The sequence below is a fragment of the Barbus barbus genome (assembly GCF_936440315.1).
Source record: "Barbus barbus genome assembly, chromosome: 33".
NCBI classification, from domain to species: domain Eukaryota; kingdom Metazoa; phylum Chordata; class Actinopteri; order Cypriniformes; family Cyprinidae; genus Barbus; species Barbus barbus.
The window spans coordinates 18,150,235-18,167,382 of record NC_136761.1 but is presented as its reverse complement, the minus strand read 5'-3'; the positions used below and the strand labels follow the sequence as shown (position 1 = coordinate 18,167,382).

Here is a 17,148-nt window from a genome sequence, read left to right as displayed (position 1 = left end):
ATATCCATAAAAAAGTCCTTAAAAAGACTAAATATTAATGTCATGGCAGGTCTGTCAGCTTTGCCAGCTCTATCCCTCACCGACCCAAATATAATCAATTTTTTTATTTCTCATTTAGTTTAATGCGATTTTTGAATCTGTCATCCTAGGTTTGTCGCCTGTCAGTTTCTAACTGTGGCTAGTGTCTGTGACAGTCTGAGGTGTTAGTTCGATTTAGGGGAGTAGAGATCCCTTTCGGATCTGTCAAAGTGTTGCTCTCTAGATTAGCTTAATGCCAACTGCACAACCCTCTAATGTGTCGCATGTTGTACCCGTTGATGAAAATTACCCTCCTGAGTCGCTGTGGATGTGTGTTTTCTGTTTATGTGTAAGGCCCTGTTTACACCTACTGTTAAGATAAGTTTTAATCAATCCGATCACAAGTGGACAAAGCTAAACACAGATTTGAACGGGCTCTAGCTTGCCCACATTTGACCACTTCCAGTGGTAGTCGAGAATGCATTTGACTGGATTGTACTCGTAGTGTGGACGCTCACACTTTTGAACTGACTAAAGACCACCTCGCCACTAGTCTCAGCCCACGGACGCCGTTCGCTAAACGTCTGATGCATATAGCACACTTTTCTGGAAACACTTCAGGAATGTCGAAGTCGTAATCTGACTGGTTGAATTAAACCGAGACGTGAGTGTCACGTTTATTTTCTGTCCGACAGGAAACAAAGATGCCGTGGCGCCAAACTCCCTCACGAAAGAAATAAGCCGTTGTGTTTATAACTGTGACGACGAACGCTTATCAGGTTCAACTAAAGGCTGGATTTTTAAAAGTATGTGAAATATATACTGTTCGCAGTATAGAATCTATAAAATACATCTGAGAGTTTGACACACCAGTTTGTTATTGTGGCGACACTTCCACACCCCGAAACGTGACGCTAAATGAAACGAACTATGAATGGTTGTTTGACATGTCGGTTGGCCTTGGCCAATGAAAGCGGACATCTATTCCAGACCTTCTGCCGTCAGTCTGAAGGTCTGGCTACTCGAGACTACCTCTCCACTGACTGAGCTAATACTTAAACATTACGATGTTCGTGTAAACAGAGATGGCTGAGAGTGGATCCTGTTTGTTTTGTTTATTTTACAAAGTCATCTCGTGAATATTTTTATTTTTTTCCTCTGTGATAAGACAAATTCCCATGATCCTCTCGCTCGCACGCACACAACATATCAATTATAGCATTGCTAGATGTTTACAGGCCTATGTTGTTTATAACAATTTAGTTTTATTTTATGATTATATATATCATTTTGTACTATAATTGTGTAGCTACTTACATTTTCTGATTTTTGTCGTCTTCTGTTCTGAATACCGGTAAAATTGAAAGGATTTTCTGGTAACTTTTTTTTTTCTTCACGCAATTTTGACTGATACGTGTAGCAGAATGTTTTATCCATGTAAACGTTTTAAAAATAGCTTTGTAAAAAAAACAACAAAAAAAAACATTTATCTTATATGTATATTGTGCAAACTTATTTCAAAATATTAGATGAAATATCAGAAAAAGTCCACATACACTGGCCCATAGACCCTTCTCTGGTCCAAAGTGGACAGAAGAGATGGTTTAAAACACCAGGAGCCAGTTTTACTAAACAGGGCAAATTAGCGCAAGAGCGCAAGTTCCAAAACAGTGCCGATTGGAGGGTGATAGAGCTGGTATTGTGTGACTCGGTTCCAAGTCATCTTTTATTTCCAGAAGCAAATTAAAACTAACATGGCTTAGCAAACAATATGATATGCAAACAAAATGTGGTGTTCTGGCATTGAAAATAATTAATATACGTGTCGAAAAAATCCTCTCCCTTCTACCATGCGGTCTCTGTTCTCTGAGGTGGCTCGTCCTAGCAACAATAATTGCAGCCATTTCAAGCGCGAAGCAGTTTAAGACATGCTTTTTTGGGTGTTAAGTAATGGCACAAATGTCAGTAATTTGATGAGCGTAAAACGTTAGTAAAACGCGTTGCATGATTCATTTGAATACTCTCCTCCCATAACTTTTGTGAAATGCATATTCAATAAGGTCAGGCGCAAAAATAACTGTGTCCATGCCTTTTCAGTGCTAATTTGTCACTGCGAGTCTTTAGTAAAACCTGTCAGGTTTTACTAAAGACTCGCAGTCTTTGCTCTAATCTCGAGCCATTTATTGCTCTTTCTCAAAGAGGCAACAGATTGTGTCATTTATGTTACATGATACATAAGCTTTCTTTAAGGAGATCAAAGTATTCTCGTCAAAATAAGGTCGTTATGTGCATGAGTAAAATATTTACTGAAATGGACAAATATACCTGTCATGAATTAATATTTTGAGCCAGTCTGGGTATGTTTCAGAGTTCTCCGGTATTGATTTAAACAGAGGTCCCTGAAACGATTTACCGAAAGCTGTGCTGAGACCTGCTGAGACGGCACGGCAGGAAGGCGACTGTATAATGTTTCACATGTGTGCTTGGCCAAGAGAAGGACTGAGCTGCATGTGGCGATACGTCCCAAAAAAGGAAGAACAGATCAATTAAAGGATAAAAAAAGGAGGGCGAACAGACAATCACATCTGTCAGTCCTATCCACAACAGACCTGACTGGTTCAGACGAGGAGTTCTGTGTTTGGAATCACATACAGGCAAGGTTACAGCCCCCCGTGCACCCCTCCTTTTGTGAATTCTTTCAGTTTAATAAAGAGGTTATTGCTAGGAGAACATTTTTATTGATTGTGCTGTCCCTGGGAGGGTAATTTGAGATTTGTTGATCTTCCCTCGTTTCTGACTTTACCGTTGGGCATATGCTCTGCTGAGCTGAGGAGAGACATCCGTGGGAGTAATTTATTTCCATCTATCCAAGCATGGTGTGCTTGTTGTAATGGCTGTTCTCTTTCCCTCCGCCTGTACTGTGCAGACTGTCTCGCTCATTGGTCGATATTCAGATCATGGTAAAAACACAACTGTATTTGGAATTCATTTATTTATTTACAGTAAGTGTTTTCACTTACAGTCAGTATTATTATTTTTTTTACATATATTTTTGTCACACGATGCCATCCATGAATCAGTATATAAATAAAATCCCTATAAAAGTTCTAATTTTTAATAGGGATACACAATATATCAGTGCCATATTGATTAGATTAGCCAGTATTATTAACTTATTTTTAATCTGTCATTTAAAATGTAATGTTTAATTGTGTATGATCGTTTCCTCTAATTTTACAATTAAATTACTTGTCATCTAATAATCTGTCTGTCTGTCTGTCTATCTATCTATCTATCTATCTATCTATCTGTCTGTCTGTCTGTCTGTCTGTCTGTCTGTCTGTCTGTCTGTCTGTCTGTCTGTCTGTCTGTCTGTCTGTCTGTCTGTCTGTCCGTCTATCTACAGCATTTGCAAACAAAAATATTAATTTGCGAGTGAAGTTTTTGCTGAGGTCACCACAGGAGACTATTTATATGTTATGACTTAAAAATTTGCATACAATGGCTTTTTTCCAGATTTTTTTGCGATCACATCTTTTGTTATGTTCACGTATTAAACTTAAAATTAACAGACGATGCGCAACAAAGTTATAGTGGAAAAAAAGTTTCAAATAGTCCTCGTCTCTGCCACACAGCAGCGCTGATGCACACCGTCTGCTAAACGCAGCTCAGTTGTGCAGTGCGAAAGAGATCGAAATGGAGACAAGCAAGTAAAAGTGCCGAAAAGCCATGTCTATTTAATGCATAACTTCAACAAACTATAAGAGGTAAAACAGCTCTGTGGATATTGGCAAAATCGTCAACAATTCTCATTATAATCATTACTAATATGGCTGCTTCTTATCAAAATCTTAATCTATATCAAGAACCAGAAAGGCGTAAGTGACATTTCACCAACTTTTCTGGAGAGCCAAAAAAATTGTTTTACCATAGTTTGATCTGACTTTGTGTACTGATTTCAATTGTTTATAATAAAAAGTTGTACACTCATGGATGACAGTACTTTTGCCATTCATTAAGAGCTTTCATTTGATATATATATATATATATATATATATATACACACACACACATTTGGAGGAAATATTATGTAAATATAATGTAGGAAAAAAATTAATAAATAAAATAAACACTTTTATTCTGTGGCACCTAAAAAAAAAAAAAAATGGCACCAAAGTTTTTTTTGTTAAAGGAGCCAGTGGCTCCTTACTCTGTTTTTTTCATCTGGAGCCCTGATCTATTTGTCTGTCTGTCTGTCTCGGTGACATATTGATTATTTGTTGATATTACTGACTTTTTAATTTTAAACTGGGTTGTTAAAATTTTTCATGTTTAATTATGGATGCTCATTTTTACATTTAAATTACTTTTGCCATCTAATGCAAAGTTAATCTTTAATAACACTATAAAGTGTAGTCATTTGCAGATCTTAAAATGAAAATTCATCTTTCATTCTTCCAATAATATTTTGAAAACTGTTTCATTTATTGGGTATTGGGCATAACATTTCAATAATTATCAACTGTTATGGGGCTGATATTGGTCCCTACTTGTGTGTGTGTGTGTGTGTGTGTGTGTGAAACATGCCTTAAATTTTGGAAGAGATATTTGTCAAAATGAGGTTCTTTCATCACACAGGAAATGGAGAGTAGCATTGTTAGATAAAGTGTTCCATGCAGTGTACTTTGTTGAATATTGCAGATTTAGGCAAATGTCTTCAGGGTATTCTAATCATACATGAAACTGACATACTAGACACAGTATTCATACTATAGTGTACACTGCTGAACTTGTAAGAGTAGTTTGGTAATCTGCTAATCTGATCATAGCCGGGGTGTCTGTTCTCAAGATTCAAGATTCAAGATTTTTATTTGTCACATACACAATTATACAGAGTATAACCAGCAGTGAAATGTAGGTCAGGTCCACTCCAAGGACAGTGCAATTATAAAGTATACAAATATTAAGAAAAAGAAAAGTAGAAAAAATAAAAAGATAAAAAATATAAATATAAATGTGCAGGTCAGTATGTTGTTGACTTAAATAGTAGTATAAGAGGAATGTGCAAAAAGTTGTCCAGGGTGTTTAAATAGCAGCAATATGAGGTAGAAAAAATTATGAATAGCTTATTGATATAGCAGATATTTACATGGAGTCATGTGATGTTATGACACAGAGTTAAAGTTTAGGAGCTCGATGGCCTGGGGGAAGAAGCTCCTCCTAAGTCTCTCAGTTTTTGCCATCAGGCTACGGAAGCGCTTACCAGATGGTAGGAGAGTGAATAGATGGTTACCCAGGTGATTTGAGTCCTTGATGATTTTGACAGCTCTACTTTTGCAGCGTTTGAAGTAGATGTCCTGCAGAGAGGGGAGAGCAGACCCTGAGATGCGCTCAGCTAAGCGCACAACTCTCTGTAGTGCTTTGCAGTCCTGATTGGAGCTGTTTCCATACCACACTGAGATGCACTGAGTCAATACACTTTCTATGGTCCCTGAATAGAAAGTTTTCAGGATTGCTGGTGAGACCCTGAATTTCCTCAGCTGTCGCAGATGGTACAGTCTTTGCCTGGCTTTCTTAACCTGTGTTTGGATGTGTGTAGTCCAAGTCAGGTTCTCGGAGATGTTTACACCGAGGTACTTGAAGTTACTCACCCTCTCCACAGGGGTCCCACTGATCATAAGAGGAGTGTAGGGCTGCTGCTGTCTCTTCCTAAAGTCCATGATCAGCTCTTTAGTTTTGCTCACATTCAGAGAGAGACAGTTGTCCTGGCACCATGATGCGAGTCTCTCTACCTCATCCAAGTATGCGGTCTCATCGTTGTTGGAGATGAGGCCCAGAACCACAGTAGCATCAGCGAATTTGATAATAGATGTGGAGCTGTGAGAGGACACACAGTCATGTGTGTAAAGAGAGTAGAGCAGGGGACTCAGGACAGCCCTGTGGGGCTCCTACGTTCAGAGTGATGGAGTTTGAGGTGAACTGGCCAACTTTCACCACTTGAGGTCTGCCGGTGAGGAAGTCATGAATCCAGTCACAGAGTGAGGAGTTTAGGCCGAGGTCTGTGAGTTTAGAGGCCAGCTTGATGGGGACTATAGTGTTGAAAGCTGAGCTATAGTCAATGAATAGCAGCCTTACATAATTCCCATTGTTGCTGTCTAAGTGTGTGAGGGAAGAGTGGAGGACGTGAGAGATGGCATCATCAGTGGATCTGTTTGGGCGCTAGGCAAACTGAAGAGGGTCCAAAGTATCAGGGATGGAGGATCAAATGTGGCTCTTTACAAGTCTCTCAAAAACCTTCATGAATTTGAATGAGGTGGGAACCACGGAGGTAGTTCTGACTAAAGACTTACAGTTGTTAACTTGGCATAGGTTGATTGTGTGACTGGAACATGTCAACATCAGAGATCAAAGTATACTGCTGGAAGCATCACAGATATTGTCATCAGTCAAAATATTTATGGATTCTGAGCCATGTCTGTCTCACTTTCTTTCTCTGTATCCTCTTCCAATGCTGGATTAATTCCTGTATCATTTAAGTACTTGGCAGTCATTACACTTGCAGACACTCCTTGTTTTAACAGTTACATGGAAACGTACCAAAGCACAAGTAATTACACCTTAATATGGTGCTGCACTCAACTTTGAAATTGCAGTTTCCCACTGACATTAAGGCACTAGCATTGCTCAGTTAATGCACACTCCCATTTATTGATATATTTTTGTTTTTAAACTCAGTTTTTTAAAAGTAATTTTCGTTTTCTTCTCAATTCTTGTTTTATTTTTAAACTATATATATGTGTGTGTGCGCATTATTATTATTATTATTGTCATATATTATTGATTAATAGAAAGTGCATGTTACATACCAGAACGAAGTCATAAAAAATGGCATTATTTTAATAATAAATGCATTTATTTATTTATTCATCCATTTATTTAAATTAATTAATCAATTACAAGTAATAGCTGTTTGGCTGTTGATTAGCATTATTTTGTCTGTGGAAAAGGACAGTTATTTCAAAGAAAAAACTTTGCATTTTGATTAAAGTACAAAAAGCAATACAAAAGCAAAGTTTTTAACTTGGAAAAATAACATGCTCTAATGAATCTCTTACACTAAGTTGAGGAACATGCATTATGGAAGTAAATAAGGTCATGAAGTCTGAAACGACTTTGAGACGAGCATCGTCTTAAAGAATAAAGTGTGACAGCATGCATGTATCTGGTCCTGCGGAGAGAGTCCAAATGGCTGGATTATTAGCATAGCATGCCTCGTCTGCTAGGACCCATGCTCCGCTAACCCCCCTCCCAGATGCAGATTGAGTCTGGAGGCCTGGAGAGAGCAGGCTGATTCATTCAGGGTTCAACCACCTCTTACCAACCCTCCCATGAGGCTCTGCTTGTGTGTCATTTACTCAATATGCGGGACTCCGATAATTATGTAAACCGTAGACGAGTGTATTAACAATTAACCACGATCTCGCTCCTCTCTCTTTAGCCCCATTTGTTACATCTTCCCTCCGTCTCTGCTCCATTTGGCAGGTTGTCCTATAGATGCCTTTGGAAAAGAGGCAACGGCAAATCCTAATCGCTTGTCTCGTCTCTGCAAGTGGCGATGGAGAAATACAACTCCAATAATTAGATTTGGCGGCACATTAGCAATGATGATTGCTGTGGCTGAATGGTATGCTGCTGTGTTGTTGTGCTTCATTCAAAATCAATGATACATTGTTTAGGGGAGCTTTGTTCCTCAGCCGAACCGCCAGGCTAATGTTCCTCAGACTCTTTCAGACAAGAGAAAGGCCGTTTTACCGTAATCCCTCCCCCTAACGTGGCTGGTCTTTGCTGCTCGATTGCAGGCTTTTTTTTTTTTTTTGAAACAAACCTCTCAGCGCATTTATTTAATTTAACATCTTAGATGATGGAGTCAACCATAAGTTTTATCTCATTGTCCAGACAATTATAGGCTTCTGACACATTTTTTATTTTAGGCTAGATTTGCTTTGAACCAGGGAAAGTGCATCCTTAAAACACACAAAAATTGTGTTTTGCTTATGCTTATATTCATCTATTCCAGAAAGAAGAAAGCTAAAGATTATCTCATCAAAAGCAAGTACATGTCTAAAAAAAAAAAAAATCTGCACTGCTCGTCTGTGTTTACTATTGAGAATAGTACCAAACTCACTGGAGTTTAAAGGCCTAGTTTATAGTAATATCACATTTTTCTTTCTCTTACTCGTTCTCTTTGTACACGAGAGATTCTTATCCATTATTTTTTTGAGTAAAGTTCATAAAAATCTCACGGCGCCAGAAATACTCCATTTTGTTCAAGATCCAGGTGTCAGTGCATTGGCTTTGTGTTGCATCAGACTTATTATTGTCAGCAGGACATTTGAAGTTATTTCAGAGAAAGACCACATAAAAGCATTTAACTAGGTTTAGGACATGCTTCCAACAGGAAGGACAATAAAGACAGTTATTGTTAATATTTCAGTTGTGTACTTGCAGTGTTTTGAAGATATGACACGCACACCAGCCCTCTAATCAGCTGGAGCTCATAATATGTTTGGTAACCCAACAGGAGTGGCTACGTCCAAGCATGCTTGCTTATGCCAACCAAAGTAGAAGACATACTGAGAGAAGTAGTCTACCCATGGAAAGGGCACTTCTTTGGGGAAAAAAAAAGGTTTCCATGCTTTTTTCCATTTACTCATCTGACCTTTATGAGCACAATTACAATTTAGAAAAAAATGAAGGTTCTCTCACTCACCCACATCACCTACAGCAGGCTTTTAGTCTTATAGGTAATTGCAAAGTTGGACAAGCAATATGAATCTATTTTTGGGAAAAGGGAGGCAATAGAGTTCCTGACATCTGTAAAGTGGCAAACTTGGCTCAAATATGCCCTTCCGTCTCGAATTGTCTGATAGGAAAAGAAAGCCTTAAACATCAGGGACATATTAAATGATGTTGGGGTGGGGGGTGGCTTTTATTCCCTCATTTCTCAGTCACCTTGAACGTCATTTGCTCAGCACTGTAAAACTTTGAACCTCGGCTGAGCTCCAAGAGTAATACTGTGCAGAGATGAATGTTCCTTGGAGAGCGCCGGCTCTATCCACCAACATGTTAGAAAGCTGACGAAAACAAAGATGTAGTCAAGACCAACATTAATATTTCCCCTTGAATTGAGCTGCCATAGAATTTTAAAGCCCAATCAGGCCGTGCTCGCTTAAAGAAGTTGTGGGTTTTTTTTGTTGCTCTCTCTGTAGTCTGAGATTGGCAGTGTGTAGTAATGGGAAAAGATGTGAACATTAGGGAGTCTCTATGTGAATCGCAAGTGTATTTCTGACCACCAGCATAAGGAACAATAGCATATAAAGCCGTGGCCTCATTTAAACCATGCTCTACTGTCACTCACATCCCTGCGATAGTTCACCAAATGAGGAGGCAGCAGGTGTTTTCTCCTGTGGCACTGATGGGTGTGTTTCTACATTTTTCTTTTCAGAACCTGATCAAAAACCTTCCTGAGCAGAAGGAGCTGAGCACTCTGGCCGAGCTTAAGAACGAATATGAGGAGCTCTGTGAATCGGAGCAGTTTGGAATAGTGGTGAGTACTGCAGGGTTCCAGAGTAAATGTTTACAAATGAGATCAAATGTAAAAAATAAATTATTATTAGGGTAAAGTCTGCAATTTATATAGAATTTTAGTTTTTAAGTCTGTTCCCAGAAAAAAGTGTTAAGCAATGTGACAAACCAAAAAAGAAAAAGCTCTTTGTTTCAATCAGTATCATAAGATCATAAGAAAGTGTTTTGTTCAAGATTATTATTCAAAACAGAGCTTTGATGTAATAAATGGTATTGCAGTTGTAAGGTGGAATCAATTCAAAGCAAGATCTGTGTTTCAGGGCAAGACTATAAGGTGGGAACCATTATAAAGTCAATGTTTATCTTGACTTTATTTCTCCCCAAAAAGACTGAAATACTGTTACCGAGTAAAATTTATATGGCACAAATACTGTTCTGGATCATTAGAGGAACAGCATGAAATTGGAACACAACATTATATTAAAAACACCATAATTTATATAACAGAATTGAAAACACAGCACAAAATACTTTGAAATCCATTACAAAAATAAACACGTTTTGCAGAAATTAGATGATGTTCTTTTAAGCCAGGAACACACCAAGCTGATGGGCGACTGTCGGGCAGTTTTTGTTCGTCGGCTGACTAAGTTTTCTCAGTGTGTTCCGCACCGTTGGCTGAAGTTGGTCTTCGTCGGGTTTTCTTCGACCCATTCGACATGTTGAATCAGGGCCATCTGATCATTCTGATTGGCTGTTCAACTGGCAAACCAGTGCACGAAAAAGACGCAGAACGGACGTGCTACTTGGCCGTCAATAGTCGATCGTCGGTTTGGTGTGTCGGGGCAGCTTTAGACCCAGACGCTGCCGACGTGAGCTGACCCCGCAGTCTGCTTTCATCACCACTAGTTCGTCGGCGTCTGCTTGGTGTGTTCCGGGCTTTAGTGCTATACATCCAATGAACTGAAGTGCATATAGTGCTTGTTGACATCTGTAGTACTGCACTATAATCTACTTCAACTGTTCCACACACTAGCTGATCTTTGAATTCTAATAACTCATCAGTAGATGAATATGGATGACACAGTGAACAACCATCTGTTTCTAGCAATTCTGTAATTTAGCAGCTAAAACAGTAATTTGGTTCCTGAATGTTTCATTATTGGTCAGTGTTTTATTCTGGACGCAGCTATTTCCACAGATACAGTGCAGGTGCCAGACACGGTGCCCAGTTTGGAATCATTCCGTGCATTTCACTGAAGAAATAACAACATCAGAGGCCAAACAAAACTTGTTTGTTACCATTATAATCAACAGCCAAACACTGGGGTTGGCACCAGCACCAATAATTTGGTGAAAAAGAGGGAATTTCACACTAAAAAGCATTTCAAATGCCTATCGATTTTATTCTTCTAATTTTCTCAGTCTTTTCTTCCCTTCTTCCTCTTTCATTCTCTCTTTTGGCTCCGGTTCACTATTTCTCCTCTACTTTTCGTCACACTCCAATGCATAACCCTTCACACATCTCTGTTCCACTTCTGCCTGTTTCTCTCCTCCACTCTCTCTCTCTCTGATACCAAATCATCCTTCTTTCCATTTCTGTTGTTGTTCACACCAATAGCTCTCTACTTCCGTGTGAAGGATTTTGAGCTGAAAAGCAGAATGGGGGGCAGTGGGAAATTAGGCACAGTGAGAGAGAGCGCATGCAGGAGAAAGAAGACTGCCTTCAGGCTCTATGCAGGATCAGCGCTATTCAATATATAAAGAGACTCAGTAATGTATAATTAAAAGGCCAAGAATATAAAGGGCATTTTTTATGACAAGTCAAATCTGGTAGCCTGGTTGTGACTGACAGAATCTATGATTTTGATGAATAATAAAGAGTGAGGCAGAGCTTTATTTTACTACAGAGCATGATTAGGTCCCGAGTTCTTAAACTGGAAGAGCTTTTAGAATTCCTTCCCATATTGACCAAATCCCATTAACGTTGGCCTTTGTCTTGACTTTGTCTCAAATATTTAAGCTTCTCTACATCAGTCTACACCTGATGTGACTCGCACCTGGATTAACCCTCTGCAGTACTGAATATGATATCAATGAGGAAAAAATTATTTGTGATGTTTTTCCTACTTAAAATTGGACACTATAACAATATCAATAAACATTTGGTTATTTTTTTATTTTTAAAAGTTTGTTGCCTCAAGGCAACATTTTACCACAATGGAAAAATGTAAACATTTGACATTTTCATGCAGAAAAAAATAAATATATTTATTGAAAACATCAATTTCTTTAACCAAACACAACAGAATTATCTAGTTTTTAATGTATTCCACATCTTATATTTAATAAAAAGTAACCTTTCATATCCAGCTGTTGCTCTTAGGCAACATTGTATCATTGTGGATCACAAGTATAACTAAACTTTCATTATCTGCTGTCATACCAAAATATTATAATCAGTGTTGTTTCAAAGTAAAAAATTAAAAATCATCATTGCCCTATACTAATATGCACTTTATCCTTACAAGCATGCACATACACACACAAGCACATGCATGCAAAATCTTTTCACTAATGACACCTCATTGCTTGTGAAAGCTGAGGAAACAATTAAACTCTACAGAAAAATAATAATGTGTGCAGATATAGTATGAGAATTACTATTCTTGCAAATGCATTACAAAATCATGCAAAAATTCTAATGCATTTAGATAATTCTTACCCTTTTCCTTACAAATAGCATATACTTGTATTCTAACCTAGTGTGCCTGCATGGCCTTATGTGATTCCATTACGGTGCAATGTTGCCTCGAGGCAACATGCAGTTTTTTGTAATTTCCTATGATAGATTCGATGAAATATTATGTAAAGTTTTTGAAAATACTTCTGTAGGCAATTATATGTACGGAAATTGATGAAAAATTTACTTTTCATTGGACAAAATACTGAGTCATGTGACGTGCACATATCCTGAAAGTGGAAACAAAATGGACCCATGTGGGTCATGTGAACACTTTTTTTGTGTTAATTTATTAGTACTTGACATCTACTTCCCTGAGACAGCAGTGATCAATTAAACGAGTGTCTCATTTATAAAAAATATAAATGTTGTGTTGCCTGGAGGCAACACTGTACCATAGGAATAGTTCATCCAAAAAATAAAATTATTATTTAAACACCCTTGTGTCCTTCCAATCCCCCATGGTTTACTTTATTACATGGGATGAAAAAAGAGATTTTAGAGAATATATTATTTCATTGTGACCAAAATAAATTGTATTTATTTAAATCTAATTAGATTGTAAACCCCGTTTAAATTAGGGATATGCGGGTCTAGTCGACTAAATGGTACAGCTCCTGCTAGTCGACACTGAAAACAATTGTTGATTACACGAGAGAGAGAAAAAACATGACTTTCTCATTCAAATTACCATAATTTTAACGTTACATTGAAAACATTTTAAATAACAAGTTAAAATAAAACTTTTGAAAAAGAATACATATCAAAATATTTAAATGTTTTTAAAAGCATATCTGGGCGGAAACTACATTTTTATCCCAGACCTCGCATACGTTTTGTTCATGTCAGTTGCGGCGAGCTCATAAATGACCACAGCGAGGAACCAGCAAGGTGTGGGATTATTTTGAAATAAAAGGAAATGGAAAATTTTTGTGTAAACTGTGTAATGCCAAATTGACTTACAATAACTCTACTGGAGCAATGCGTAATCACATTCAATACAGGCACGTATGTGTTAGCTTGGAGGCTAACCAAAACCAGCAAATGTCAATCATGTCATACACTACAACCCGTCGCTGTGGGGTCCACGATCCCATCCGCACCGTCTGTTCTTCTAAACGAAGACCCATTTCGGTGGTGGTGCGGGATTTCCAGGCTCTTTAACAACCGCCTCAAATTAAATGATGATAACGCGAGGCAAGCATACTGCATAAGTGTGACCTATTTTTAGCCGAAGTCATTGAGGGATTTGACAGTGTGATTCAAAGATTAAGTATTTCAAGTGTAGGCTGTTATATAGACACACGTACAGGTTTTTTCTTTTGCCATTTTTTGGGGGTTAGTCGGATACAAAACTTCCATTTAAACGACAGTCAAATTAGTCGTAGCATACATCCCTAGTTGAAAAATGTTTGTTTGTGTGTAGATTACTTTATTTATTTACATCTAATTGTAAAGTAAGAAATGTATTTATGTCTACATTGTAAACCCTGTTATATATATTTAGATATGTATGTTTATTTATTTATATATTTATTTGGGACCATAAACTAGGTTTATACATTTTGTTTGTTTGTTTTTATATATGGATTTCTTTACTTGATTTATTTGCACTTTTGCAAAGTGACTTTGAGTTTAAGAAAGGTGTTATATAAATAAAACATGTATTTATTCAGTCAATAATGGATTTGCTTTATCATGGATCTCATAGGTGCAGCTTCCATAAACTTTGTCGTTGTCATGACAACTGGTGACCATTTGGTTTTCTGAGTTGTGAGCAAGAGTAATAAAACGAATAAATCAACATTTTGGGGTACAGCAGATTCATTCTTTCATTGTGTAGAGAAGAGCATTCCACATAACATCTTTTTTGTTGGGTGGGTTTGGAATAACATGAGCAAATGAAGACAACATTTTCAGTTTCCTTTAAGCACTTAATTTTTTCTTCTTCTTTTACATGAGAACTCTGCTTTACAGTTGCAGTCAGATGTAGTCCTGTCATGCACAGATCTATCTAGGTTGATGCATATGCATTCCTTCACTGGTATTATGGCGCATCTGACAAACCTGCCTTTGACAGCAGATTCGCACAGGAATCAATTCAGCGCAGCACAACCTTCTCACTCTCTCTCTCTGTGTTGTGTCTTTCACTACCTGTGTCTTTGGAGGGCGTAATGAAGCACGTTGTGACAGTCTCCTTCTGTGACTGAGCTCAAGGCGGGTAAAATACAGGCAGGCTGTGGAAGCACCTCATCAACACCACCTCGCACTGCTCCTTTGGGAAATAAGTTACTCTCAGCTTGTCTCCCTCCAGAGCTGTCACCAACTCACCCTCTTTTATTGTGATTTCCTCTTATACAGAGAAATCAAATCTGGATGTGCAGGGAGGAGGTGGGGTGGGGCGGTGAACAGGGGCTTGGGACCGACTTTTTTGATCGGCAACTTGCTCATAAAGATGAATAAATGTGAGCGGTAATGGTACATCCTGACTGCATCTCTGGGCTGCCTGTGAGCGTCAGATTATGCAGAAATCTGGAGCGAGAGTGTCTGAGGTCGCCCTCCTCAACAAGCAGCTACTGTAGGATCCTTGTTGTTGTTGTTTTGTCTCCTCGCTCCTTCCTTTCCTTTCCTCCTCCTCCTCCTCGCTGTCTTTTTACTGAAATGTCATCTCACTCCAGCACCAAACCAGTTATATTGTTGCTGTTATTACAGTTAAATGTAATTATAGGTGAACGACAGAATATGACATTTATTTGTAGCATAATTTATGTTTACAGCATTAACACAATTGTACGGGTAACTACTTAATTTTGTTTTTGGCCTTTTTTGTAACTGTGCCACAGCTCAGATTTATTTAACCTTGTTTCTGGTTTTATTGTGAGCGATTCATCAGTGTGCAGTTTTCTAAGTAAAACAAAAATAGTTTAGTAATCTCTAATAAAAATGCAGTAACTTGGGCCAAGCTAAATAGCTATCAAATGAATACAATAACCAATTTCATTCTGAAATATTTCATTTCAAGCAGTATTTGCGTGTGTTGTGATAACTAAGCATGTTTAAAGTTTGTAAAAAAAAGTTGTTCTCCCTCCATTTCAGATGAGCTCAGTCAAGATGCTCCGTCCCCGACTGAACGGGATCCTATTCAAACTGACATTTGAGGAGCAAGTGAACAACATCCGGCCTGACATCATGAACGTGACATTTGCATGCGAGGAGGTGAAGAAGAGTGAAGGTTTCAGAATGCTCCTAGAGCTGGTGCTGTTAGTCGGGAATTACATGAACTCTGGCTCCAGAAACGCTCAGACATTCGGCTTCAACGTCAGCTTCCTCTGCAAGGTATCAAACAGAATCTCTTCTCTTTGTTTCTAAAACTGCACATGATGTGCTTAAATTTCAATTGCAAGTTCAATGTTGCATTCACAATAACATCCTGGTGAACTGTTTTCCTAATGGATTGTCCTGCATGGGGTTTGAACCTACGGTGTTTTGGACACCAGACCAGAAAGCTTCTATTTTACCACTTGCCATTTAGCAGATACTTTTATCTGAAGCAACTTGGAGTACTCATATAACAGGCACGATAATTCTGGAATAGCATAACGGTGATGGATTGTGGATCATCTCTTGTGGGACTGGAACCTACAACCTTCCAGATACAAGCCCAGAACTACTGAGAAAGGCACATATTTACTTAAACTCAGGTTAAAAGCATCAGCTAAATGACAAGTAGTAAATTATAAACCCGTTTAAGCAGCATATTTGCATGAAACTGAAATTGTCAGGAAAAAAAGATGCCTGTTAGGTGTAATAGCCATCTTGGGTTTAGTGATTGGTGGCAGTTATAGATCAATTTGACAGTTCTCCCCCGAAAGACAGTATTCTTCAGAATATTACAGAATATTATCTACTCTAATGCGGCAAGTGTGTGTTTCTGAGTTTATTTATAGAGCTGGCAGGTAAGCCTCCCTACTGGGATCATTGTAACTGTTACCAGAATGTGTATAAAAGCTGTTGTTGTGTATGTAAGATGGACATCTGGCTGTGTTTTACAAGCTGATTTGGATGGCGAAGCCATTTGGTCCCGCTATGAAAGACAGCCACCCCTCTGCCGGTGTTCCCAGGCAGCCAGAACTACACCGTCACTCTTAGTTACATCTCTTTGTTGGCCTTGTCATCTATTCGGAGGCGTCCCAGATGCTGCTGGGACACAGGTGTCCCAACCACAGGGGTTTAAGCTGGAGCCAGTTGTGGCATATCTGAATGGTTGTTCCGACTTTTTTCTATTTACTTTTGAGCACAGACGAACCTGTTTCCAAAGGCCACTGAATGACTGTTTAACACAAGGATGTATTATTTTAAAAAAAAGCTGTGGCGAGAGTTTTATAGTGTGATCTTTAATCAACGTTTGTTTTTATGCCACTCTAAAATGCCTCAGTACCAGCACACACTTGTGCTCGGAAACATCAGAGCCCTTGATGAACATCTTTCGCTTAGTGTGCTTGCATGCAAATTGTCACTTGATTAAAAAGATGAAGTTTACGTTGTCAAAAACTGCATTTTTCATGAGGAAGCCCTTCACCTCTTTCTGTCAGCTCCTTTGTTATATTTTTGCTTATCACTGCACTTAAGTAGTTCCAGTATGTGTTTGGTCCTTGGTTGGCTTTTGAGTGGGCTTAATGTCATACCAGCTGGAGTTTGCTCATGGAGATGTTTAAGTATGGAGGTTTGGAGGTGACATGAACGTTAGGTGGTTGTGTTTTTTCATGTTTGTGTTGGATGGAGTTATGGCCCAGAGGGAGGAC

At 38.4% G+C, this 17,148-nt stretch overlaps 1 protein-coding gene across 4 annotated transcripts in view; it reads left to right on the top strand.

Annotated features, from left to right (window-relative positions):
* LOC306853180 (protein diaphanous homolog 2-like) overlaps positions 1 to 17,148 on the top strand; it is a 446,875-nt gene that overhangs the window by 266,471 nt on the left and 163,256 nt on the right. For all 4 annotated transcript variants that reach the window (XM_079390392.1, XM_079390393.1, XM_079390391.1 and 1 more), the window contains 2 exons: positions 9,524 to 9,625; positions 15,443 to 15,682. In XM_079390392.1, coding sequence (XP_079246518.1) covers positions 9,524 to 9,625; positions 15,443 to 15,682 — 342 coding nt within the window. The remainder of the gene's footprint in view (positions 1 to 9,523; positions 9,626 to 15,442; positions 15,683 to 17,148) is intronic.